This window comes from Staurois parvus, unplaced genomic scaffold (assembly GCF_062004578.1).
Source record: "Staurois parvus isolate SC_StPar_1 unplaced genomic scaffold, SC_StPar_1.0 ptg000195l, whole genome shotgun sequence".
NCBI lineage: Eukaryota > Metazoa > Chordata > Amphibia > Anura > Ranidae > Staurois > Staurois parvus.
This window is the reverse complement of record NW_028317991.1, coordinates 6745340-6773290: the sequence shown is the minus strand read 5'-3', so window position 1 is coordinate 6773290 and position 27951 is coordinate 6745340. Positions and strand designations below refer to the sequence as shown.

At 43.2% G+C, this 27951-nt stretch overlaps 1 protein-coding gene across 1 annotated transcript; it reads left to right on the top strand.

Annotated features, from left to right (window-relative positions):
- On the top strand, positions 1–27696 carry RIPPLY3 (ripply transcriptional repressor 3). Its single transcript, XM_089677979.1, has 4 exons — positions 1–146; positions 18461–18521; positions 23058–23128; positions 25619–27696. The coding sequence occupies exons 1-4, from the start codon at positions 4–6 to the stop codon at positions 25869–25871; spliced, it is 528 nt and encodes a 175-aa protein (XP_089534105.1). The 5' UTR covers positions 1–3; the 3' UTR covers positions 25872–27696.
- The last annotated feature ends 255 nt before the right edge of the window (positions 27697–27951 follow it).

Sequence of the window (27951 nt, the reverse complement as noted above, 5' to 3'; positions counted from 1 at the left end):
TCCATGGAGCACACAGTACACAGCAAGCTGACCGAACACACACACAACGCTCCCACCATGGATTCTACACACTATATGCTGAAGGCCACCTTGGCTCACATGTGTTCCAGCAGCGCCGGCGCAGTGCACCTTGGCCAAGCAGAAAGGTAAGCAGCTATCGCAATCGATTTATTTTACCTGTATTATTATTATATAGAGCCAATGGTTTACGCAGCGCTTTCCATCATAAGGGCACACAGTACCATTGACTTCAACTGATTACAAGAGGATTCAGAGGGTCTTCTTATACAAGAGACAGTTCCTGCCATCCACAACTGCGTGTCGCTCAGTGCGCTGCACACGACTGCGAATGGCTAAACCCATCTGACCCCAGGTTCACTCCTAAGCGTTTTCTGCTGCGTTTTTCAGAAACGCAGTACAGTCCGTTTAACATGATATCCTATGAGACACGTTCACATCTCCGTTTTTTATAAAGGGTCAGGGACTTTTTTGAACCCAAAATATTGTGTATTTGGTTCTATAGACTTCGTGTATCGCATTGTATTGTTTTCGTACTGTCGCATGTTCTGTCTCCCATTGTAATGTACAGCGCTGAGCGAACTATTGGCGCTTTATAAATACTGTATAATAATAATGGGAATGCTGCAGAAAAGCATGTATTGCGTTTTTGCTGCATTTTTGCTGTGTTTTTGATGCATTTTAAATCTGCCTAGCAACAAGAAAAAAAAAAACCCTGCAAAATGTGTCAAAAACGCAATGCAGAAACGCCTCATACGCAACCTGCATAGGTGTGAACCTAGACTTAGATGCTGAGTGATGTCAGCAAAGTGTCACTGCGTGTTAACATCTGGATGGAATAAAGAAGATTGCCTCTATGGACGCACACAGCATTGAAAATGCTAAATAAAAGAAAAAGCAGGGTATGGCAGGAATAGGAATCTCTGAAACGCAGATCCTAGGCAGGGGCGGACAGACAACTCATGGGGCCCCCGGGCAATAGGGGATCATGGGGCCCCTGTGTCCTTGCCCAAACCCAAAAAAGCCTATGAAAAGGGTACCAGGGGCATCTCATGGGGCCCCCTACTGACCTCGGGCCTTTGGGCAGTGCCCAAGTTTCCAAATGGTCAGTCCGCCCCTGATCCTAGGTCTTCTGAGCAAAGTTCTGACTGCCTGAACTAACTCCAATGGTGACCATACACAGGAGGAGATTTACTAAGGCTAGGTTCACACCTATGACGTTTGAGTTTGATCAGTTTCTGCAGTATTTTTTGCGGTGCGTTTTTTCACATGCGTTTTGTTGGGGGGTTTTTTCTTTTTGCTAGGCAGATTAATAGAGCAAAAACGTGTCAAAAATGCATCAAAAATGCGAAATAGAGCAAAAACGTGTCAAAAATGCATCAAAAAGCACTACATGTTTTTTCTGCAGCGTTTCCATTGAACTCTATAGAACCAAAAAGCGCAACTTTTTTGCATTTAAAAAAGTCCCTGACCCTTTCCAAAAAACGTGGAGATGCGAACGTGTCCCATAGGAAATCATGATAAATGGACTGTAGTGCGTTTCTGCAAAATGCTGCGGAACACGCTTAGGTGTGAACCTAGGTATAAACCGTTACACTCAGAATCTGGTGCAGCTGTGCATGGTAGCCAATCAGCTTCTAATGCAGGCCATAGACGGTTCATTTATCGGCCGAATTTTGCACTGTTAGTGGGGCAATGGCATCGGTCGATTTTCGCGGTTCCTCCTCATTTCTATTATTGATCATGCTGGAAAATTTGTGAAAAACGGCAATTTTCGCAATCATTGGTGGCAACAGAACGACCGATGTTTCGTTTTTTGAACAAAAAATCAGTCGATAAACGAACCGTCTATGGCCTGCATAACTTCAGCTTGTTCAACCACCCCAGGTTCATACCTCAGCTTTTTACGCATCGTTTTGCAGAAACGCACTACAGTCCATTTAACATGATTTCTTTTAGGACACGTTCACATCTCCGCGTTTTTCTCCGGTGCGTTTTTTGGAAAGGGTCAGGGACTTTTTTAATGCAAAAAGCTGCATTTTTGGTTCTATAGACTTCAAGGGAAACGCTGCAAAAAGCATGTAGTGCGTTTTTGCTGAGTTTTTGATGCATTCTGCGATTTAATCTGTCTAGCAACAAAAAAACGCATAAAAAAATGCGGAAAAAGCGTGTCAAAAATGCATGCACTACTTTTGGTGCGATTTGCAGACATCTGTGTCAGATATCTTGCAAATTGCACCTCAAATTGGCATGTCATCCAACTTTGAAATCTTTCACTGTAAATTGCATGATTTCAAAGTCGGGATCGGTGTGACCGGGGTGTCAGGATTCATGTACACGAGCCGCTCCTGAACTCGAGTTTAGGAGCTCTTGGCATTTTTTTTGCCAAAGCTCCTAAACTCAACTCCATAAAAGTTTGTGTCTCCATGTACACCTAGGCTTTTTAAGCTGCCTCGTTCTCCTGAACAGGGGCGGACTGACAACTCATGGGGCCCCCGGGCAATAGGGGATCATGGGGCCCCTGTGTCCTTGCCCAAACTCAAAAAAGCCTATGAAAAAGGTACCAGGGGCATCTCATGGGGCCCCCTACTGACCCCGGGCCCTCGGGCAGTGCGCTAGTTCCCAAATGGTCAGTCCGCCCCTGCTCCTGAATGCGGAAGAAGCGCGTTCAAGATAGGAACGTATTGACCGCCCACCATGGGAAAACGCGAAACACGGCAAAATCGCGGTACCGCGGTTGCCGTGTTTTCCCACGGCCGGCGGTCAGGGTAGGCTCATGTACATGGAGCCTTAGGCTTGGTTCACATATATGCATTTTGCATTTCTCCAGTACTTTTTACAATTTTCTTTCTTTTCTCCACACACATTTTTGATTAATTTTTACCACATTGTGCATTTTGTTCAGTGTTTTTTTTTTTTTTTTTTTTTTAAAGTGCAATTTTTTTGGGCAGAATAAAAATGCAACAGAGCGGCAAAAACGCACTACCATGCATTTCAGCAGCTTCTCCATTGAACTCTATTGTAGTAAAAATGCTGCTTTTTGCTTTTAAAAAAGTCCCTGAGCCTTTCCAAAAACGCAGCAGCTCAAAAAAGCATAGATGTGAACATGTTCCATAGGAAACCATGTTAAATGGACTGTAGTGCGTTTCTGTAAAAAGCAAAAAGCACAAAAAAAAAAAGCATTGATGTGAATGGAACCTAAAACCTGGAAACAGAGTTGCACCACATTTTGCACAGTCCAGTTTTAGTAAATAACCCCTACAGTTCAATTTTTTTTTTTTTTTTTTTAATCCGATTAATGTGCAATTTGATCATAACGATCGAATTTGCAGACACTTGAATTGCCTTAACAACTTCCCTTCCGATCAATTAATGGCAACAGTACACGCTTGAATAAATGATAGATTTATTTTCTGATCAATCTCTTCCAGGATCATTCAGGATTTATATAGCGCCAATAGTTTCCACAGCACTTTATATTATAATGGAGTCAGTGCAGCTATAATGCAACTCAATACAAGAAGACTAAGAGGGCCCTGTTCCTGAGAGCTTACACTCTAATATCCAATAGGAAGAATCATTCTATAGTTGACAACCCATTTGATCGATATGTTACACACCAGGGAGTAGATTTCAATCAATAGTCAAGAAAGTCAATCAATAGTCAAGATCGTCAAGATACAAATGTAATTTACAACCCATTCCACACAGGAAAATGGATTTCAAACAATAGTTAGATAATAAAATAATTAAATAATAGATATGATCGTTACTTCTGATCATAAGTTATCAATCACATCTGTTTCCATCAATTGAAAAAACGATCGTATTCATGAGCAAAGTACCGACTGATGTAAAACGATCTATACTATACTGTCCTTGCTGATTGACAGGCTTGATCAAATCTGATCAAAATGAATCCTATGGTGGCCACACCATGCCTCTCAACCTCGTCCAATCAGAGAATGCTTTGAGAAAAAGCAAAGTGCTCCTTGAATTTTATATTTCAGGTACATATATAGCACTGTCAATTTACATGTGTGTATATATATTGTACATTCAGAGCAGTCCCTAACCCTCAAGGGGTGTACAATCATATACATATACTAGGGCCAATACATACACATACTTGGGCCAATACATACACATACTAGGGCCAATACATACAATACATACACATACTAGGGTCAATACATACACATACTAGGGTCAATACATACACATACTAGGGTCAATACATACACATACTAGGGTCAATACATACACATACTAGGGTCAATACATACAATACATACACATACTAGGGTCAATACATACACATACTAGGGCCAATACATACACATACTAGGGCCAATTTAGACAGGACCAGCATGTCTTTGGAGTGTGGAGGAAACCGGAGTACCCGCAGGAAACCCACGCAGGCACAGGGAAAACATGCAAACTCCAAGCAGGAGGCACTATGGTCACCATGGTTGGGATTTCAACCAACGATCCTAGTAATACCAGGCGGAAATGCTAACCACTTATCCACTGTGCTGCCCACTTGGCATGGGACCCAAAAGCTAGTGGAAATCACTGCAGTAGTGGAGCCTCCTACAGTGATTTCCAGCTTCCACAATGATCACACAGGTATGGCACATACATAGATTAGTCCAAGCTTTAACTAGTCATAGCCATCCCTGTAAATCCGCTTTAAAGAATATGTAAACCCAACATATCATATTTCTGATATGTGCCTGCTGTACCCTGTACATGTATGAAAAAGTATCCTGCTCTCTTTGTATTGCTTCCTTTGTGTGAAATCCCTGGTGTTCCTGCCAGCCCCTCTGCTTTCCTATTAAAAACTGACCACACTAAGCAGAATAGCTCAATGTGATCAGTTTTCTGGCTGTGCTGAGAACTCAGCCTGCTCTCCTCCAATGATCAGACATGATCTCTTCAGGGAAGCCTATCCTGTCTTAAGCTAATAATGGAATCTTCTATCTCTCCTACCAGTCCATCCCCCACAGTCAGGGGCGGACTGACAACTCATGGGGCCCCTGGGAAATTAGGGATCATGGGGCCCCTGTGTCCTCACTCACATTCAAACCACACCCAAAAAAGCCTATGAAAGGTACCAGGAGCATCTCATGGGGCCCCCTACTGACCCCGGGCCCTCGGGCAGTGCCTGAGTTCCCCAATGGTCAGTCCGCCCCTGCCCACAGTTATTACCTTTTGTACCACCAGTCCCTCCCTCTTAGATTGTAAGCTCCAAGGAGCAGGGCCCTCATAACCAGGGGTGGACTGATAACTCATGGGGCCCCCAGGCAATAGGGGATCATGGGGCCCCTGTGTCCTTGCCTACACTCAAAGCACACCCAAAAAAAGCCTATAAAAGGTATCAGGCATTTCTTGGGGCCTTCTACTGACTCTGGGCCCTTGGGCAGTGCCCGAGTGCTCTAATGGTCAGTCCGCCCCTGCTCCTAACCCTCTTGTATTGAACTGTATTGTTGCTGTACTGTTTCCCTTTTCTTTGTAAAGCGTTAAGCAAACTGCTGGCGTGATATAAATCCTGTATAATAATAATAAAATGAGCTGTCACCCCCCCCCCTTCCCAGTGTGCTGCAGTTTCTCTTCCCCTAGCTCGTATGCAGCTGAGAACAGAGGGTATGTGATCACTTATAAAAAAAAAAGGAGAAAAACGTTTACCTTTCATTTCTATTTTAAACTGTATCAGTTGCTTTACACGGTGAAAGTTTAATTATACTTTAAAATGAGAACTGCTCTGATCACCTAGACTTCTCCAGACTAGTCCGTTTACTTGGAGATGTCTGTGGAGGGTTCAGAAAGCTCATAGACTTCCAAACGTTCTCTGTTCTGACCGCTCTCTGGCCCTAGGCTGCCTGTGTTCCTGTGTTCGGCAGTCTCTGACCGTTGTAGTTGGAGCACATTGCCTGCCAGCCATACTGATAATTACAGTAAATCATTTAGACATCAAAGGCATGTACAATGCTAGGGAAGAGCAGAGCGTGGTTTGCTGTCTGCTGCTGCTTCAGTAATCCCCAAAGTTGGTCACAGGATTGGCTGGTGTGCTACAATTTATTTATTTCAGGTACTTATATAGCGCCATCAATTTACGCAGCACTTTATACATATATATTGTACATTCACATCACTCCCTAACCCTCAAGGGGTGTACAATCTAAGGTCCCTAACTCACATTCATACATACACATACTAGGGACAATTTAGACAGGAGCCAATTCACCTACCAGCATGTCTTTGGAGTGTGGGAGGAAACCGGAGTACCTGGAGGAAACCCACACAGGCAGAACATGCAAACTCCAGGCAGGAGGTGCTGTGACTGGGATTTGAACCAACAACCCTAGTACTGCCAGGCAGAAGTGCTAACCATTTTGCCACTGTACTGTCCAACTTGCACATAAACATGAATGCTGGGCTTGCTTTTGTGTTTATGCATAAGATAAGGGGTGAAGCTTGGAGCAACCCCCAACACTGCTCAGCTCACCAGGTCCAATAGCCAAAATATTCCCACCCTACAAAGGGGGATCCGATGGCATCTGTTACAGCCATGAGGTCCTTGCCCAATGCAACCAAACTGTGCGACTGCCATATTGATGGGTTGATTTACTAAAGGCAAATAGAAGTATAGTCTGCAAGTGCAGTTGCTCCAGAGCTTAATAAATGAGGTAAAGCATCTCTTTACAAAAAATACCCAATCAGCTGTGCATGGTAACCAATCGGCTTCTAACTTCAGCTTGTTCAATTAAAGTGTTACTAAACCCACAACAGTAAAATCAGTCTGTATATGCAGTAAAGCATGCTTGTTATACTCACTGTGGAACCTAAGGGGTTAATCCTCTGCATTGTGTAAAAAGGATGTTTCATCCTGTCTTCTCTGTCCCTCCTCCTGTTGAAATGACCACCTGATAAGACAGACTGAAACCATAGCCATTCTGCACATGCTCAGTTTAGTGTGTATTGCTAGAGAGGTTTTATTTTCTTGGGAGCGTGCATATGATCAGCACAGGGCCAAGTAGCACTGTCCAGACAGAGGTCAGGGGTTTTGCATCCTCCTAGAGCAGAATGAAAACTCCTCCTACAAGCTTTAACCAGAGCTCAGCTGGAATGAGGTAAAGCTTCTCTTTGCAAAGAATACCCAATCAGCTGTGCATGGTAACCAATCAGCTTCTGACTTCAGCTTGTTCAGTTAAAGTGTTACTAAACCCACAACAGTATAAATCAGTCTGTATATGCAGTAAAGCATGCTTGTTATACTCACTGTGGAACCTAAGGAGTTAATCCTCTGCATTGTGTAAAAATGCTGTTTGACCCTGTCTTCTCTGCCCCTCCTCTTGTTGAAATGACTACCTGATACAGACTAAATCCATAGTCACATGCACATGATCAGTTTGGTGTGTATTGCTAGAGAAGTTGCAATGAAATGAATGAAAACTCCTCCTACAAGCTTTAACCAGTGCTCAGCTGGACACTGATAGAAGTCACAAGACTGCTCTAACTGCTGATGAAAAAGGTATTTATCAGTTTATATATACAGAAAAAAAAATTGCACATCCATGTTTTGTGTACTGTGGGAGATCAGATATAGTGAATGCAGGGTCCGGGGAGAGCGGATATAGTGAATGCAGGGTCCGGGGAGAGCGGATATAGTGAATGCAGGGTCCGGGGAGACCGGATATAGTGAATGCAGAGTCCGGGGAGACCGGATATAGTGAATGCAGGGTCCGGAGAGAGCGGATATAGTGAATGCAGGGTCCAGGGAGAGCGGATATAGTGACTGCAGGGTCCGGGGAGACTAGATATAGTGAATGCAGGGTCCGGGGAGACCAGATATAGTGAATGCAGGGTCCGGGGAGAGCGGATATAGTGACTGCAGGGTCCGGGGAGACCAGATATAGTGACTGCAGGGTCCGGGGAGACTAGATATAGTGAATGCAGGGTCCGGGGAGAGCGGATATAGTGACTGCAGGGTCCGGGGAGAGCGGTTATAGTGACTGCAGGGTCCGGGGAGAGCGGTTATAGTGACTGCAGGGTCCGGGGAGAGCGGTTATAGTGACTGCAGGGTCCGGGGAGAGCGGTTATAGTGACTGCAGGGTCCGGGGAGAGCGGTTATAGTGACTGCAGGGTCCGGGGAGAGCGGTTATAGTGACTGCAGGGTCCGGGGAGAGCGGTTATAGTGACTGCAGGGTCCGGGGAGAGCGGTTATAGTGACTGCAGGGTCCGGGGAGACTAGATATAGTGAATGCAGGGTCCGGGGAGAGCGGATATAGTGAATGCAGAGTCCGGGGAGACCGGATATAGTGAATGCAGAGTCCGGGGAGAGCGGATATAGTGACTGCAGGGTCCGGGGAGAGCGGATATAGTGACTGCAGGGTCCGGGGAGAGCGGTTATAGTGACTGCAGGGTCCGGGGAGAGCGGTTATAGTGACTGCAGGGTCCGGGGAGACCGGATATAGTGACTGCAGGGTCCGGGGAGACCGGATATAGTGACGGCAGGGTCCGGGGAGACCGGATATAGTGACGGCAGGGTCCGGGGAGACCGGATATAGTGACGGCAGGGTCCGGGGAGACCGGATATAGTGACGGCAGGGTCCGGGGAGACCGGATATAGTGACGGCAGGGTCCGGGGAGACCGGATATAGTGAATGCAGGGTCCAGGGAGACCGGATATAGTGAATGCAGGGTCCGGGGTTTAGTAACACTCTAAGCTTTGACAATAAAACCTGGAAGCTGATTGGTTTCTATGCAGAGCTGCACCAGATTCTGTGTGAACAAGTTTTAGTAACTCTCATCCATACTGTTCTACATATCATGGTCTAAACCAGCGTTTCTCAACCAGGGTGATGCGGGAAAATTACCAAAATATCCCCCAGTTTATGCAAAATAGACTTTTTTTTTCTCCACCAGCAAAGTTTTTTCTTTACAGCGGTGCCAGTCTGCTGAGTAAAAAGTGCATGCAGATGTCACCGGCACTCAGGAAGCTCTGCAGGCAACCCGCCTGAGTCCTGGCAACCAATGACATCATCACGTCCCACGTGGTTTTCTGGGAGTGCGGTAAGCGACCTGCTCTAGCTGTGGTGGACGAGCTCTTCTGTCATGCACATGCTGGCGTGTGAGAGGGCAGAAAAAGACAGTTTTTCTTCAGTGCGCTGCATTTGAGCTCTGGGAGGTACACACTATGGTGGGGATTCATTACTGAGGTTGAGGTTTTCATTACTTTCTAATGCTGTGCTGCACTTATTTTGTATGCTTCATGCACATTGCCCTGTTGCAGTTCGACCACAGTGTGGGTGCAGCGCAGGGTACCCATGTTTTTCGTGCACATTACCTGCGGTTTCCTATAGAGTCTAGTGGCCAAGCTGCAACAGGGCAATGTGCATGAAGCATAAAAAATAAGTGCAGCACAACATTTAGAAAGTAATCAAAACCACATAGCAAACAAACAAAAAATTATATATATATCAGCACAGTGACTTAGTGGTTAGCACATTTGCCATGCAGTAAATGAATCATGGGTTCAATTCCCAACCATGGCACCACCTGCCTGGAGTTTGTATGTTCTCCCTGTTCCTGCATGGGTTTCCTCCAGGTACTCCGGTTTCCTCCCACTCTCCAAAGACATGCTAGTAGTTTAATTGGCTCCTGTCTAAATTGTCCTAGATTCATCCCTGGCCATGTGGGATCTCCTGCATGGTAGGGGGTTGGGAAAGACCTGACAACCTACCCTGTAAAATAATTGCTAAGAGAAATCATGGAAAAAGTCATGAGTGACGGTCCATGCAATTGCCAAGGGTTGTATACGACTGCATAGATGGAGATATATATGTGTGTGTTTTATTATTATTATTTTATTTTTTTTTATTTATATTTTTTTGCTATGCGGTTTTCATTACTTTCTAAAATGGTGTACTGCACTTCTTTTTATTTTGTATTCTTCTCACATGTTGCCCTGCTGCAGTTTGGCCACAGTGTGGGTGCAGCACGGAGTCTTTTATGCACATTACCTGCGGTTTCCACCACACCACAACTCAATTGTGGGGTGGTTGTAGTTCAACCCCATTCACCTGGAGATATACTTTAAGCTGCTGCAACAGCATGTGTATTTCCCCAGCTGCTGTTTCTGCAGCTAAAAGGGGAGCAGTTGGGATTGGTAAAAGCAGCTCAATTGTGTGGTTTTACCGCCCTTACAGGTGAACAGGCCCTTGGTTCACATCTGTGTGGCTGTGTGCAGGGCAGCCTATTCATTTCAATGGGCTGCCTTGCCTGCAGAAATGCAGGGAAAGTCATCATTGACCTTAGTTGTAAAATTGCACCACACCAAAAACACCCCACTTTTGCCAATGTATGGGGGTACCCCTAAAGAGCAGAGAATTTGTCTTCGTGTCAGGAATGAGCATGATTTTGCGTGCGTTCCGTGACACGCAGTAACGTGAACCAAGCCCTGGACAGGGGTGCCTTGTGACTGAAAAAGGTTGAGAAACACTGGTGTAAAGTAGTTAAGCCTAGTACACAAGATCAGAAAATCACACAAAAAATACCAACTTTCGAAGCAATCGTACGATAATCTGATCATTAGTACACAGCTTTTGCCCCAACTTTTTAGAAGGGACAGGCATGAAAATGTTTCTTGTACAATTTTTGTTTAACCACGTGCCCTCCAGAGGATATACCCCCCTTCCTGACCAGTCCATTTTTTGGGATACGGCGCTGCGATATTTTAACTGACAATTGCGCGGTCATGCAAAGCTGTACATAATTTAAATTTATGTCCTTTTTCCCACATATAGAGCTTTCTTTTGGTGCTATTTGATCACCTTTTAGTTTTTGCACTATAAACAAAAAAAGACCGACAATTGTGAAAAATAATATATATTTTTGACTTTTTGCTATAAAACATATCCAGTAAAAAAAAATTCTTCATACATTTGGGCCAAAATGTATTCTACTCCATGTCTTTGCTAAAAAAAATAAATCCCAATACGTGTAAATTAATTGGTTTTACGTGAACGTTATGGCATCTACAAATGGCGGTATAGATACTGGGATTTTAATTTTTTTTTTTATACTAGTAATGGCGGCGATCAGTGACTTATAGAGGGACTGCGGCGGGCATTCTGACACTGGGGGGGAACTGACTAACTATCACTGACATCTCCAGTGACACTATTACAGTGATCAGTGCTAATAAAAAGCACTGACAGTGTACTAATGGCACTGGGCAGGAAGGGGTTAACATCTGAGGCGATCAAAGGGTTAACTGTGTGTGCTGTGTGTTTTTACTGTGTGCACTGTTGCTGTGCAGAGAGATGCAAAGCAGCATGTCCATGCTGACAGGAGAGAAACCTGTGTTGTTTACACACTGGTCTCTACCCTGTCAGCTTTCCCCAACAATCGGCGAGTGCCGTCAGGGACCTGATGATTGACATCTCTAGCTGCCAGTAGCGGCGCGGGTACAGCGGTGCGTGCGCACCCCTTACCTGGAAATGCAAATCACTTATATATACGTGATTTTGCGCAGCCCTGCCGCCATGTAGCAGTACTTCTACTATAGGGAGGAGGCAAGGGCAAGTGGTTAAGCTTTGACAATAAAACCTGGAAGATGATTGGTTTGTATGCAGAGCTGCACCAGATTCTGTGTGCACCGGTTTTAGTAAATCTCCTCCATACTGTTCTACATATCATGGTCTAAGCAGGACTTAAGCCTAGTACACATGATCAGAAAATCTTACAAAAAATACCTCTTTCCAAGCAATCGTACGATAATCTGATCATTAGTACAGAGCTTTCATCCAAAATGATTCAAGAACATTTCTCGTACCATACCAGATCGTACAATTTGTTGTTCAATCAGTTCAGTTTTCACCTGAAAATACAATACAAATACTTTACATGACATCACAAATTTTTATTCTGTCCCATGAGAATTTTTGTAACTTTAATAAACTTTTCATTATCGATATGAGACTAGCGTGCAAAAAAAAACGATCATTTTGTCTGATATTCTCATCATGTGTACGGGGCTTTAGTGGTGTTACTCCTCTCAAGAGTTGGCTGGCCATAAGGTACGGTACATGCAATACCTTTTTGTCCTGTGCTGTGCATACAATACCTTTTTGTCCTGTGCTGTGCATACAATACCTTTTGATTATAATGTAGAATTAATTTCCCTGCAAACTTACAAGGAGGTTATTGTGTATTTATTTTATTTATTACAGGTACTTGTATAGCACCACAAATATATTGTACATTCACATCAGTCTCTAACCCTCAGCCCTGGTTCACACGTTTTCTCTGCGCGATCCACATCAGAATCACACCCCGCTCATGAAAACTGCTGCGAGTGTATAATTTAAGTCAACAACCCCCCCGAAAGCGGTCCGCAAAACGCGGTGCGATGTGCATTATCGGATTGCATAGGTGTGAATACCCATGCGATCCGATTCTAGTGCGGACCCAAAAAAGGGTCCTGCACCTCTTTGGGTGCGGTGCGATTAGAGCCATACAAAATGTATGGCTCCAATTGTACCAGACACAATTTGCATGTGATTTGCACAGGAATGTGGTGCGGTTCCTGTGCAAATCACATGCTATATACCGCACCGCATATATGTGAACCTAGGCTAAAGGGGTGTACAATCTAAGGTCCCTAACTCACATTCATACATACACATACTAGGCCAATTTACCTACCAGCATGCCCATTCAGGCATAGGGAGAACATGCAAACTCCAGGCAGTTAGTTCCATGGTTGGGATTCAAAGCAAAAACCGTAGTGCTACCAGGTGGAACTGTTAACTATTTAGGCACTGTGGTGCACCCTACAAGTATGAGTATGAGAATATGTGCAGAAGCCTGTAGCCCAGTTGGCTCTGCACAAGGATGAACTGCCTCTTGGACATGCATAGTCCATTGTGTTTGGTCTGAGGTCTCAGCAACAGTATAGTATTTTTGGGGAAAGATAGTGGGCTAGTTGGACCTAAATTATGGAAAAAGTATAGTCAGATGACAAATAGAAGGAAGGCCCATTTAATAGAGTATACATCTCCCTACTAAAGCAACCCCATTTTACATATAATCCTTTATGGAAATGTTTTGTGTTTCAATATGTTTTATTAGAAAGGCCATCTTATACATTGATGGTTTCTTGACATACGTCATAATGGTTTATCATTCAATCTCATTGGGTCATTAGCAATGGTGGACAGCATTGAGAGCATCTGGCAGACCCAGCACCAGGAGACTTTTATGTGATTTCCAACAATGGCATTAAAATGGGGCAGCACAGTGGCTAAATGGTTAGCCCTTCCACCTGGCAGCACTAGGGTCGTTGGATTGAATCCCAACCACGGCACCACTTGCCTGAAGCTAGCATGCTCTTCCTGTCCCTGCATGGGTTTCCTCCAGGTACTCTGGCTTCCTCCCACACTCCAAAGACATGCTGGTAGGTGAATTGGATCCTGTCTAAATTGTCCCTAGTATGTGTATGTATGAATGTGAGTTAGGGACCTTAGATTGTACACCCCTTGAGGGTTAGGGACTGATGTGAATATACAATATGCATGTAAAGCACTGCATAAATTGATGGCACTATGTAAGTACCTGAAATAAATCCATTTTTCTATAGGCTAACTTTTTATTTTATGCTTAGTGGCCCTTTAAGGGAATTTAGCTTGACACTTTGCCTGAAATTTAATAGACCTGTCTTTTCCCCCCACCTGTTAATTATGGGATTATAGCTGTCATTGTTGCACCCTGAAGGTGTTTCCTGCCAGCTCTTTGATGTTGGGATTGTAAAGAACTGGACCTGAAACCTGTTAGATAAAAGCTGGTTAATATTCCACTTCTTACACGGCTTCATAATACAGCCTTCTAGATGTATTTACTTTATAGGGAGTTGTTGTACGGACAGTTGCGGCTGTTCAATGAGAAACTTCGGTTAGGAGCTGTTTAAGTAAGAACAAACTTCTTAGGTATGTAACAATGTGACCGGTGGCTGAGGAATAAAAAGTACGAGTAACTAATGAGCCTGAAAGGGTTCTGCCTGTTATTCAATGGAGATGTATAGGGTCACACGAGCAAAGAAGTGTGTTTGCGTGTGTGCTGTATGTACTATGTCTATAGAGAGAGCATGTGGGAGAAGAGAAAGGTAAAGAAGACAAATATGGACAAAGATGGAGAGATAAAAAAAGAAAGAAATTAAGGTCAAATATAGCTTGAGTCTGAACACCAGGCAAAAGTTCCAAAGGCAGCCGAGAGGTCCAGGAGTAGGAGTACAGAATAGTGTCCATTGGTTTTAGCCATTGGTAGATCATTTTGTGAGTTTTAGGAGAGCAGTTTCTGTGGAGTGGTGAGGACGAAATCCAGACTGAAGAGGATCAAGAAGGTTGTTCTTGGTGAGATGGTCGCTCAATTGGTTGTAGACCAGACGTTCAAGGAGTGTGAAGGAAGAGGGGAGCAAGGAGATGGGGCATGGATTGTTATCCATCTATCCTATGTATATGTGCGTTCAGTCATGTCCACCTCTTTGGGCCAGCTCTCTGGACACCATTGAGCACTCTTGCATTCCAAAGGAAAAAGAAGCCACCTACCCTATAAAAGCCTTTAGCCTCCCTAGCGGTATTCCCGAGTGTAGCTCGGGGTAAAATGTCAGTGCCAAAAACGGTAACCCCGAGCTACACTTGGGAATACCGCTAGGGAGGTTAAAGGTTTTTATAGGGTAAGTGGCTTCTTTTTCCTTTGGAATGCAAGAGTGCGGAATGGTGTCCAGAGAGCTGGCCCAAAGAGGTGGACATGACTGAACGCACATATACATAGGATAGATGGATAACAATCCACGCCCCATCTCCTTGCTCCCCTCTTGTTGCTCGGGGTAAAATGTCAGTACCAAAAGCGGTAACCCCGAGCTACACTCGGGCTTACCATGCGGCGCTGCACAGGGAGTCCCTGCAGAGCTTACCTTGTCCTTCGCTCCCGCGATGTGTTCCCTGCAGCGTCCCCAGCCATCTCCGGCCGATGCCGGCATCCGGCTTCTGTGTTCCAGTCCCTGTGACGTCGGGACGTACGGGCGCTGCCGGCGGCGGGAAATTTGAAAATATTTTTAAAAATTTCATTTTTTTCAAAACACATTTTTCATAGTAAAACATTGCTGTTTCAACCCATTTCACATACATATTGTCCCTAGTGCTTTGTCCTGTGCCCTGCCTGCATTTTGTCTGTTCTTTCTGCCTGGAAACTGAGAAACGTCCATGGCGTCCAAAAAGTGTCCCTTTAGGTCAAAAGCGGTTTAGATCAGCTAGAGAACAGCGATAGTAAATCAGAACCACTTGCAGAATTGAGTGATAATGATTCGTGGAGAAATTCGTCATCAGACACTGAAAACGATTCTGCGACTTTGCTCAGCGATGTGCGAACTTGGCGCTATATTTCAAATTTCAGTGTTTTCGGTTTGATTATATTATTGAATTAAATGTATTATTATTATATTATTATTTTTTATGATTATTTATTAAATTATAATTTATGATTTCATGTTTCAAATTTTATGTTTACTAGACTCAGACAGATTTCAGTGAGTTATTCCTAAAAATTACAGCCTACAATAAAAAAAACTACATATTTCCATGCAAAATAATGGTACCGCTTTCAGCACCAAAAATCTGAAATAATCATACCGCCAGGGAGGTTAATCCAACTTAAACTCTCCAAAATAAGACCGTTGTTCCTGTAGTGCACAAGACTAACACGTTTCACTTGTATCAAAGCTTACTCATATAGTCATCATTATGACCTTATGGGCCCCATGAGTAAGCTCTGATACAAGTGAACCGCATTAGAACTTTTGCTCTACCAGGAGGTACTGGCCTTTTTTGGAAAGTTTAAATAAATTATATTAAAGCCTTTTATTTGGTGAGCAGCTCTATTTTCCTTTGGAACGCAAGAATGTAGAGTGGCCATCAACTTGGCTTGTGGAAAATTGCATCTTGTTTTCCAATCTTTGAGCACAATGCCTTTTCCCATAGAATTTTTTTTGCAGAATTTTTTTCTTTTTTTGGGAGGTAGTTGGCCAGGTCTTTTCTCAACCCTCCCTAATTGCTTCAGCATGCAGAATGTCATAACACTTGTGCAAAGACACATTTTACACACATACTAGAGCCAATTTAGACAGAAACCAATTAGCCTACCAGCCTGTCTTTGGAGTGTTGGAGGTAAGTAGAGCACGATGTATGACCAAGATTCAAACCAAGGACCCCAGTGCTGCAAGGCACATGTGCTAACCACTAAAGCTGGCCATACATACATAGCTTATTTCCATTCATCTTGTAGGCTGAATGGAAAAGAGGTTCCTCCATCCACCCTACACAATGAGAACAGATGAATCTTCTGCTGCGGCTATTGTATTTTGAAAGCCGGTGCTGCCAGGTGTCAGAATACCCAGACAGCAGCTGCATCTGATTTGGATACAAGCGCTGTACGCCTGACCATTGTCCTATTGTCCTTTTGATTTTTCAATCGAGGGAGCTCAGGTAGAAGGCAGGCACCCACAGAGCAAATTTTGAATAGTTCACATGGAGCCAGGTGAAATTTGAACAGTAGAAGTCCAGTTTAAGCCACAATGCCATCCCTCCATATTTTACATATCTAGACTAATTTAGATAATAAAGCTTTTTTTATTTTATTTTGCCAACCATGTGATCTAGGCAACCCTGCCAGACAGCACAGCCAGGTCAGTGACCTGAGTTTCAAACTTTGAGTTTTTATGCAGATTCTATGTAAAAATACATATAATATGTAAACCTAGCATTTCATATTTCTGATATGTGCCTGCTGTACCGTGAACTTGTATGAACCGTGAACTTGTATGTTCTCTTTGTATTGCTGCCTTTGTGTGAAATCCCTGGTGTTCCTGCCAGTTCCTCTGCTTTCCTATTATAAACTGACCACACTAAGCAGGAGAATGCAGTATGGTCAGTTCTCTAGCTGTGCTGGGAACTCAGCCTGCTCCTCCAATGACCATACTTGTCCTTACCTCCGCACCTTGCACTGCCATTTACAGGGAAGGTCAGTATGCTACTTTTTCATCTCCCCCAGCTCTTACGCAGCTGAGAACAGAGGGAATGTGATCACTTATAAAAAAGGGAAAAAAGTGTTTATAATGTTTGGGGTTTTTTTTAATATGCATACACAAATGTTCTGCCTTTTAATTTCTATTTTAACGGCTTCCTGACCGCCCTATAGCAGATATACTGCTACAGGGCGGCATGGGTGCGCAAACTCACGTGTGTATATACGTGATTTTGCATTTAAGGGTAGGGGGCACGCGCTCCCTACCCGCACCGCCATTCACTGCCGCAGCTGTCAATCACCGGGTCTCACCCGGTGACTACTTGCCAGTGCCCAGTGATTGCCGAGAACTGTTTTGTAAACAAAACAGTTCTCCTCCCTGTCAGCTCGTGCACACTGCTTTGGATGGCTGTGCACAGCACAGCCATGGAAAGCAGTGTAATTACAGTGAAGCACAAACACACAGCCCCTAGTAAAACACACCCAGCACACAGTTAACCCTTTGATCGCCTCTCATGTGAACCCCTTCCTGCCCAGTGCCATTAGTACAGTGTCAGTGCTTTGATCACTGTATTGGTGTCACTGGGGATGTCAGTGATACCAAGTCAGTCCCCCCCCCCAGTGTCAGAATGCCCGCTGCAGTCCTGCTATAAGTCGCTGATCGTCGCCATTACTAGTAAAAATAAAAAAAAAATCCCAGTATCTATACCACCATTTGTAAACGTTATAACTTTCACATAAACCAATTAATTTACACTTATTGGGATTTTTTTTATAAAGACATTTGATTTTTTTACTGGACATGTTTAATAGCAAAAAGTCAAAAATAATTTTTTTTCTCAAAATTGTTGGTATTTTTTTAAAATATAAATTTCATTTGGATACAGTGTTGCATGATGCGCAACTGTCAGTTAAAGTAACGCAGCGCTGTAACGCAGAAAATGGCCTGGTCAGGAAGGGGGGTAAATCCTCTGGAGGGCAAGTGGTTAAACTGAATGGGTTGTTTTACAAGGTGAGGAATCTCATATACTTAAATTAATTCTTTACTAGAATTAATGGTGTTTCTTATGTCTTCCTGGAGTACAGATTTAATCTCAAACCATATGGGTAATTTAAATGTGAATGCAAACTGTTATTATGGAATCATAAATAATATATCATCTATAATAAATTATCCATCAATATATAGCACATCAATAAAACAAATATTTTAAATTGTCGTTTTTTTATACAGGGTATACTGTAATCACTTTGATACTAATACTTCACCTTGACTTGTTTCTATATATATTGTATTTATTTTGTATCTCTTGCTTTATCCATGTTATATCTCATTGTCCCATGTTCATGTTTCCTGTAGCTCAGTCCTCTGGAGACCCTGGGTATCTTCTAATAGAGAATTAGAGGCTCAGCAAAGACTGGTAAGTCTGAAATTCATTATTCTATCACTGGTGCCATGAGCTTTTGTGGCACCTAAATGCTCTTTCCTGATCATATGATAAAGTATCTAAAGCCAAAATCTTCTTTTTAAAGGGCTAGAACCCTTGGCGGGCTTTTATTGCTGTCTGTGTCCCGGTTGAGGAGATTTATTCTCTCTGTTTGTCCTGGTGACCATTGTTCCTGGGACTGAAGGCAACAAAATATTTTTTGGTTGTCACCAGTACAAGAGGTGAAGAGAATTATTCTAATGGGGCAGGGCCCTCGATCCCCTCATGTTTTGCATTGTATTGTTATAATGGGACATTTGTTTTGATGACAGCTCTAGAGGAGAATTCCAATCACTTTGAAGAGATCCCTGTTGTGTTTCCTGGGCTGGAAGTGAATGGAAATACCACCAATGGGACACAGACAAAAAAACAAAAGTTTAACCACTTGAGCTCCAGAGGATTTACCCCCCTTAATGACCAGGCCTCTTTTTGCTACTCGGCGCTGCACTAATTCAACTGATAATTGCACGGTCATGCAATGCTGCACCCAAATTAAATTTACGTCCTTTTTTTCACACAAATAGAGCTTTCTTTCGGTGGTATTTGATCACCTGTGCGCTTTTTATTTTTCACGCTATAAACAAAAAAAGCCAAAAATTTTGAAGAAAAACAATATTTTTTATTTTCAGCTATAAAAAATATATAGTAAACTCAAAGTTGGTTATAAATTTAGGCCAAAATGTATTCTGCTCCATGTTTTTGGTAAAAAAAAATCCCAATAAGTGTATATTGATTGCTTTGTGTGGAAGTTATAGCGTCTACAAACTATGGTATAGATACTGCAATTTACACCATTTTTTTGCTATACAGCGCTGCGCTAGTTTAACAGACAATTGCGCGGTCATGCAATATGGTACATAAATGAAATTTACATCCTTTTTTCCCCACAAATTGAGCTTTCTTTGGTGGTATTTGATCACCTGTGTGGTTTTTATTTTTTGCGCTATAAAAAAAAGGCTGACAATTTTGAGGGAAAAAAAAACAATATTTTGGACTTTTTGCTATAAAACATGTCCAGTAAAAAAAAAATGCAAAAATCAAATTTAGTCATAAATTTGTGCCAAAATGCATTCTGCGACATGTCTTTGCTAAAAAAAAACCCCAATACGTGTAAATTAATTGGTTTACATGAAAGTTATAGCATTTACAAATGGCGGGAAAGATACTGGGATTTTTAGGGGTTTTTTTATACTAATAATGGCGGCGATCAGCGAATTATGGCGGCGATCAGGGACTTATGGCAGCAACCAGCGACTTACTGTGGGACTGCGGCGGACATTTTGACATTGGGGGGTACTGACTTGGGGTCACTGACATCCCCAAAAATACTAATACAGTGATCAGTTCAAAAAAAAAAAACTGACACTGTACTAATGGCAATGGGGAGGAATGGGTTAACTTTATTTTGTAGGGAAGGGTTATAGGAGTGAGGGGAGTGTTTTACTAGGGGGCGGGGGTGTGTGCTGGGCGGGACAAGGCTGATCAAGAAAGAGAAACTGTTCTTTCTCGATCAGCTCATCCTCGAGCTGAGAAGGAAGTGACAGACAGCACAGCTACTGCAGCTGTGCTCTCTGTCACTGTTTGCCGCCGATCGCCGGGACATAGCCGCTAAGGAGCGGCTGTGACCTGGCGACTGACATCTGCGGCGGTGATCCGCAGGACAAATAGGGCGGCGGCGCACCTCGCGCGCTCCCCCCTATTTGTTTACAAAACACACGTCTTAAAACGTGGTTTTGCCTGTGAGTGCTGCCCTGCCACTGTATATGTACAGTGGCTGGGCGGCATGCGGTTAAACAGCCACTAGTTTATTCAAAAGAAAGAAATACCATTTTGGAAGTCTGCACAACCTTATTTTCGTTAGAGATGCTGACCTTCTTTTAGAAACACTGAAAAATCCCAGGTAGACAGGAACAGAGTTTGGAATTATAGCAGGGGGATCTCACTGTAGGAGTATGGAGGGCATGAAAGAAGCCAGAGGCTGACTCTGGTGGATGAATCTTCCCACCTGTATCTATCCCAAACAGGTATATCAGGTTTGGGAAGACCGTGGGTAGAAAACCTCAGCACTTCAGCTGTTTTGGAACTATAAGTCCAACAAGCCTTTGCAAGATTCTGAAAGCCACATTCATGACTCTCAAGGCCAGGGGTATGGTGGGATTTATATCTTCACCACAGCTACAGTAGAGTGCCAAGGTTCCCTACCCCTGGGGTAGACTGTTCCTTGAAGGGACACATAAACACTAGCTACTTATTAACATAATCTGATAATTTTGGTAGGATTGGGTTATGTATGGACACCTGTCAACAGACAGCCTCAGATGGTCCATCTAAGGCAGCCTTTCTAAACCTTTTTAATACAGAGGAACCCTTGAAATAACTTTCCGGTCTCAGGGAACGCCTGCTAAAAATTACTGTATCTACAACTCATGATATGTTAGTGTGATCGTTAGTGGGAAGAATGCTCCTTACAATTGTGGTCATTAGGAAGAATTCCCCAAATAAAGATGGCTAAAAAAATCTATGGTGTCAGTGGGAACTTATTTGAGAGGCAGAAACTGATCACTGCTCAAGGAACCCCTAGCGACCTCTCAAGGAAACCTAAGGTTCCATGGAAATCTGGTTGAGAAACCCTGATCTAGGGGGGAAAGACAGTTGCTTGAATTATTAAAGTTCCCCCAGGTAATTCTGGTGCAAGCTGACTACATATGCATTTATTTAGGTGCACTGAAGGTGTACATGTCTCTTTTATGAGCTGAAAGAAGGTTTACTGGACGGGAAAAGTTTACGTAACCAGCTGCTGTCAAACATGTATGGCTACTGTGGTTGAATCTTGCTGAAGCTCAGGTGTATTGATGTCTGCATTGTACGGATTTGAAAAGTGAGTGTGTATCAGTGGGGATAATAAAGGCTCCATTGTATTTGTGAATAGAGAAGCAGAGCAAAAGCCATGTTTGATGTGTGAGCCTCCAGCAGGCATTACAGAGGAAAAGGATGTCCAGTTGATTAACAGACAATAGGATTTCCTTATAGAGCCTGCAGTCATTTAAGTGAGACACCCTGCTCTTAGCTATTGAATCTAGATACTCAAAGCACACAGCTAGGGCTAGAATTACACTAAATCCCCTTTTATATTAGCAGTATTACTGTATTTTCTTACAGAGGCTTACTAAAACAAAGAGGACCTGTCCAGCTGTCATCTGGATATATCTAAACTTCACATTGTAGCCAAAACAATAAAAATAGTACCTCTGAATTCCCCCCAAACCTGTGTCAGTCCAATCAGCAGCTTCTTGGGCTCCAGTAGACTTCAACAAAATGGCGGCTGTCTGCACACAGACACTGACTCCCTGTTACATAATTGTGAATGAAATGGGTGAAAGATGGCTTGAGCTCATATTCTCCACTCGTAGAGAACTTCTTAGATGCGTTTTGCTCTTTTCGGGGCTTAATCGTACAATTACTGTAAGTCCCAAAAAAGGCGAAAAGCATCTAAGGAGTTCTTTACAAGTGGAGAACAGGAGCTGAAGCCATCTTTCACCCATTTCATTCACAATTATGTAACAGGGAGTCAGTGTCTGTGTGAAGATGGCCACCATTTTTGTTAAACTCCACATTGCCTCCATAGAAATCTAATCCAGGACTCCAGAATGTAACTTCATCATTACTGGGAAGGGAATGACTGTGCTCAGGGGTTCTTTCCACCAGCCACTACACAACATGTGGAGGGGGCAGGCATTTGACACTCCTTGAAGTGTCGACTGCTGAAGAATTTGGATTCGCTTCCTGCCAGAGAGGGAAACATTTAGTAGTGTGGAGCTATATTTTGATTTGAAAAAAAAAAAAAGCACCGTCCCTTGGTTCCACCCCCTATCCCCCCCCCCCCAGTACTGCCCCTTTTAGAGAATAAAGAACCACGTATAATTTGGGGATAAGTCATTTTTATGGAATTTGTTAATAATGAGAAATTCTGTAAAATAGATCCACTGCAGCCAGTAACAATAGACCCCCCAGCAGCAATAGACCCCACAGCAACAATAGCCCCCCAACTACAACAGACCCCTTTACAACAAAATACCCCCTGCAACAACAGATCCACCCCAGCAACAATAGACCCCCGCTAGTAACAATAGATCTCCCAACAGCCAGCAACTCCTTCCTCAAAAGTAAATCCCTTCCAACAACTGACACCCCCCTCCTTAGCAACATAAGATCCCCAATTAGCAAAAGATCTACTTCCAGCAAAAATAGACCCCCCTGCAATAATATATCCCCCAGTAGCCAGCAGCAATAGACCTTCCAGCACCCACTGCCATTCCATACATTCAGTGGTGGTGTGTTCCCCCGTGGTCCTGCTGAATAGAAGCCCTGTGTATTACTGTATCAGAATCTTGGCGAGGAAAGTTACACTCTTTAGAACATTGGTGGATTAACTTTTCTTTTTGTTTTTTTTTGTTACGGTCTTTATTACAGGAATCCACAGCAAGCAATGATAATCAGCATATTAGAAGTAGAGGGGCACACGGCTTTCAACACCCAGTGCGGTAGGTTCCAACTCTTTAGTATTCTATTCCTTAAAAATCCTAATTTTGTAGACTCCTTAATTTGGATATATCAGTAAATTTACAAGTATAAATAAATTCCTGACATGTCGCAATATACAGAAAGAGTTTACAAAAAAAAAAAAACCTCGACATTTACTATTAGAAAACAGTGAATGAGCTTGCTTGAAGTTCTGCTTTGGGTTTGTGTCCTCTGTTTTACGTACAACTAGGGGCAGACTGACAACTCATGGGGCCCCCGGGCAATAAGAAATCATGGGGCCCCTGTGTCCTCGCCCACACTCAAACCACACCCAAAAATGCCTATGAAAGGTACCAGGGGCATCTCATGGGTCCCTCTACTGACCCCAGGCAGTGCCCGGGTGCCTAAATGGTCAGTCCGCCCCTTCATACAACAGTTATTGAAAATCATTTAATTTAAGAATAGGAGATATAATGGTTGTAATCAGGGGCGGACTGACAACTCATGGGGCCCCCGGGCAATAGGGGATCATGGGGCCCCTGTGTCCTTGCCCAAACTCAAAAAAGCCTATGAAAAAGGTACCAGGGGCATCTCTTGGGCCCTCTACTGACCCCGGGCCCGAGTTTCCAAATGGTCAGTCTGCCCCTGGTTGTAATCGATAACCCCTATGTCTGGAAATGCTACTTCCCTGGCTTTCATGTTGCTCTTGTGGCTGCAATACTTTGGGTCGCTGGCCAGGATCAAGTGTGTTGCCTGCAGATTTCTGATTTACTCTGAATTTGCTGATCTGTGTTCCTATTCAGGGTTAGTGCCTGAGAAAGTATTGAAGCCAGGAAAAGCCAAGCAACTAGCATTTTCAGAAGGAGGTCAGCATTGGCCACCTACATATTATTTTACTATTTATTTTATTACACAAATTTATATAGTGCCATCAATTAATGTAACACTTTACATATGCAGTATTTATTGTACATTTATATCAGTCCCTGCCCTCAGTGTAAGGTCCCCAACTCACATTCATACATACATATATTAGGGCCAACTTAGACAGGAGCCAATTAAGTGTGGGAGGAAACTGGAGTACCTGAACGAAACCCACGTAGGTGCAGGGAGAACATGTACACTGCATGCAGGTAGGGTCGTGATTAGAATTCGAACCAACGACCCTTGAGCTGCTAAGCAAAAAGGCTAACCACATATTCCCTCAGTACAGATTTCCTTTAAAGTAGAATTCATGTCAGTCGACCAACATATTAAAGAGTTACTAAACCCACAACCGTAAAATCAGTCTGTATATGCAGTAAAGCATTCTTGTTATACTCATTGTGGAACCCAAAGGGTTAATCCTTCGCATTGTGTAAAAAGGCTCTATGATCCTGTCTTCTCTGATCCTCCCCTTCTTCTGCTGTCCCCAATCCATCTCCTGATAGAAGAGAGCCTTGGGGGAAATCTGCACATGCTCAGTTTGGTGTGTATTGCTAGAGATTTTTTTTTTTTCTTGGTAGGGGGCATGTGATCAGCACAGGGCCAATCAGCAGTGGCCAGGCAGAGGGTCAGGGGTTATGCAGCCTCATAGGACAATCAGGGGAGAATGTAAACTCCTCCTACAAGCTTTAACCAGTGCTCTGCTGGACACTGATAGAAGTCACAAGACTGCTCTAGCTTCTGATGAGAAAAGGTATTTAGCAGTTTATATTTACTAAAATAATTGCATTTCAATGTTCTATGTACTGTGGGAGACAAGATATAGTGAATGCAGGGTCCTGGGTTTAGTAACATTGATAAAAATCAGCTTTTGCTGCCATACTTACCTTCACTCTAAAGCCATGCTCTGCAGTACTCTTTTTCCACCACTAGTTATCCTCAGTATTCTGGGTTAAATGATAGCCACCTTTTATTCAACCCATTTTCTCTGAGCCCAGGCTCATGGACCCACCCCCAGCTTGTGACAGTAAAGGAGAAGCAGCAGAGTGATGAGCTTATCTCTCTGTCACTCTGCTTTCTTCTCCTTTCAGCATGCTGTGTGTGCTGCTTCTCAGTCTGAGCTCTGCTGTACATGGACTGCAAAAAGCTTATATTTAGTCAAATTCAGGCAGTTGCACTCCTTGCATTTAAAACAATGTTTAAACATGTATTAGGGCTCATTCAGATGGGGCTGAGACCTGACCTTCATGTTGAGCCACTGTCTGCTGTGTGTGAATCTACCGTGGAGCTGCGTGCAGGCAGGCCAGAGAAGTGGACGCCAATGCAGCCCATAGAAGTAGATGCAGACACAGTGGCTGTACTGACAGTTGTATGTCAAAATTTGATATGCATGCTGGAGAGGGTGCATGAATCCAAACGCACAGTGTCTACGGGGGACACTCCTCAGTGTCCCTTTGAATGAGCTCTAAATGAATACAGATATGCATTCATTTTTTTTTTTTTTTTTATATTGGCGTAGAGATCAGCTTTAAATTCTAGTAATTGAATACACGTCTCTAAATGACATTTTCTTTGTATTTTGAAAGGCTGTATATGCCCAAATCGAAAACCGAGGAGTATCTGCAACACATGGGAGAGAAAGTCCTGGCCAATTTCCCAGTCCAGGCCACCATCCACTTCTACAATGACGACACTGACTCTGAAGACGAGGAGGAGGAAGAAGATGAATACAACATGGACCTTTATAACTACTATCAGAACGCTGGGCGATGTCAAGGAAGGGGGATTGAAGAAGTCACAAAAGACATTTCCAATTGTTCGACAACAGCCACTAAATAGACCGATCAGTTGGCCGGACAAAAAAAATTGTGTCATTCTGATGTGTAGCCTGGGCTGTATCTTTGCATATCCAGAGGTTCTCTATGGTTGAAGGACTCCATCCTACCAGATGATATCCAGCCATTTTTTCACCGCAGTATGTGAATACCTTCTGTTTTAAGAAGGATTATTACTGCATTGGACGCTCAAGTGATTGTTAAGAAAGGACTTAAGTTCTTCAACATGACTGTACAGAGATATGAGCTCATGATCCAAAGGGGAAACAATACATGAGAATATAAAAGACTTGTGTAATCATACTTGAGCTCTTAAAGTGGACCTAAACTCTTGAAGAAAGCAGGTGCCATTTGATATTTAGTCTGCCTATGTTAAGAAAAACATAAAACATTTTAGAATGGTATGTTCGACTGAAATGCAGCCAGATGGTCAGCCATTACTTCTTTGCCAGAGCAGAGATCTGGCCATCCATGAAGATGTGGAGTGTCCCAGGAGGGAAGACATTAAAAACTGTGCATGCATGCATGGTTGCTGATTGCGCCATCTGTTGGCCGGCATTTCAGACCAGGGTGTAGATGGCCATGCCAAACCTGAAAGTGAGCTTTATGGACACATCAGGTGTTATGTTATAGGCTAAAAAACCTATGAAGGGCTTTGATTTTTTTTTTCTATGGTCACCAAGGCCTAAATCAGGGATCTCCAAACCTTCTAAAGCCGTGGTTCTCAACCTATGGGTCGCGACCCCTTTGGGGGTCGAACGACCCTTTCACAGGGGTCGCCTAAGACCATCGGACAACACATATTTCCAATGTGTAAAGAGCAGCTACTGTGTAGAAAGCAGCTACTGTGTAGAAAGCAGCAGTATTGGAGGTAAAACGACACTTCATGAATTATAATTACTGGATAAATAATTTTATGGTTGGGGGTCACCACAACATGAGGAACTGTATTAAGGGGTCGCGGCATTAGGAAGGTTGAGAACCACTGTTCTAAAAGAGCCAGTTAACTCTCCTTCAAACTTTAGCGGGACTGGACTGTGACCAGTGCGATTAGAAAATGTCCTGGTGTCAGTAGGAGTAGACATTGCATCATCTTTGATTTCAGTGGGAGGAATAGTTCCCTTTCGTTGGTGACAGTGGCAGGAATTATCCCCTATCCTTGGTATAAAGGCAAGCAAAGGGTCACATCTGGCCCTTAGCAGCAGTTTGGAGACCACAGGCCTAAATCATCTTTCAAGTGTAAGTAAACCCAAGACTGTTTGCATCCCATTCACTGTTAATTCCTGTCCCAGAGACTTGGCAGAAAGTAAGAGGAGATTTCTCCAAAGTTGGTGGATATCCCCTTTTAGACAGCTGACATCAGAACAAGATTTGTCAGTAGATTTCCTTTCACCTCCTTTCACGGAGGCAAAATCTTTGGATTTCCCTTTATTTTCTGCATCAGAGACAATGGTCTCCAGGACAAATAGTGAGGGTGAATCTCCCAATGGATGGATGTTCTAACACTTCCATATTCTATCAATTACTGAAAAACTTAAAAAAAAAAGATTCTAATAATGAAGTTTGGGTTTATTTTGAATATGTGTGAGGGATGTCTTTAATAACAGTCCATGCCATTCTTTGAACATGCACTACAGCAAACGTCTCTAGCATATGGCATACTTGTAGAACACTGTAAATGTTTTTTTTCTATAATCTACTGGTGTGGGTACTTAACAAATTTGCACTCTTTTAATTTTATTTATACATACTATGTAAATAATGTAATTGTTTTATATTGTAAACATTTAATGAACTTTTGAAATCAATAAAAAAAATGGATGCCGTCATATTTCTAAATGACATATCAACTTTCCCAAATCTCAATCTTGATGGTTCAAAGTGTTACTAAACCCAGGACCCGGCATTCACTATATCTGATCTCCCTGGACCCTGCATTCACTATATCTGGTCTCCCTGGACCCTGCATTCACTATATCTGGTCTCCCTGGACCCTGCATTCACTATATCTGGTCTCCCTGGACCCTGCATTCACTATATCTGGTCTCCCTGGACCCTGCATTCACTATATCTGGTCTCCCTGG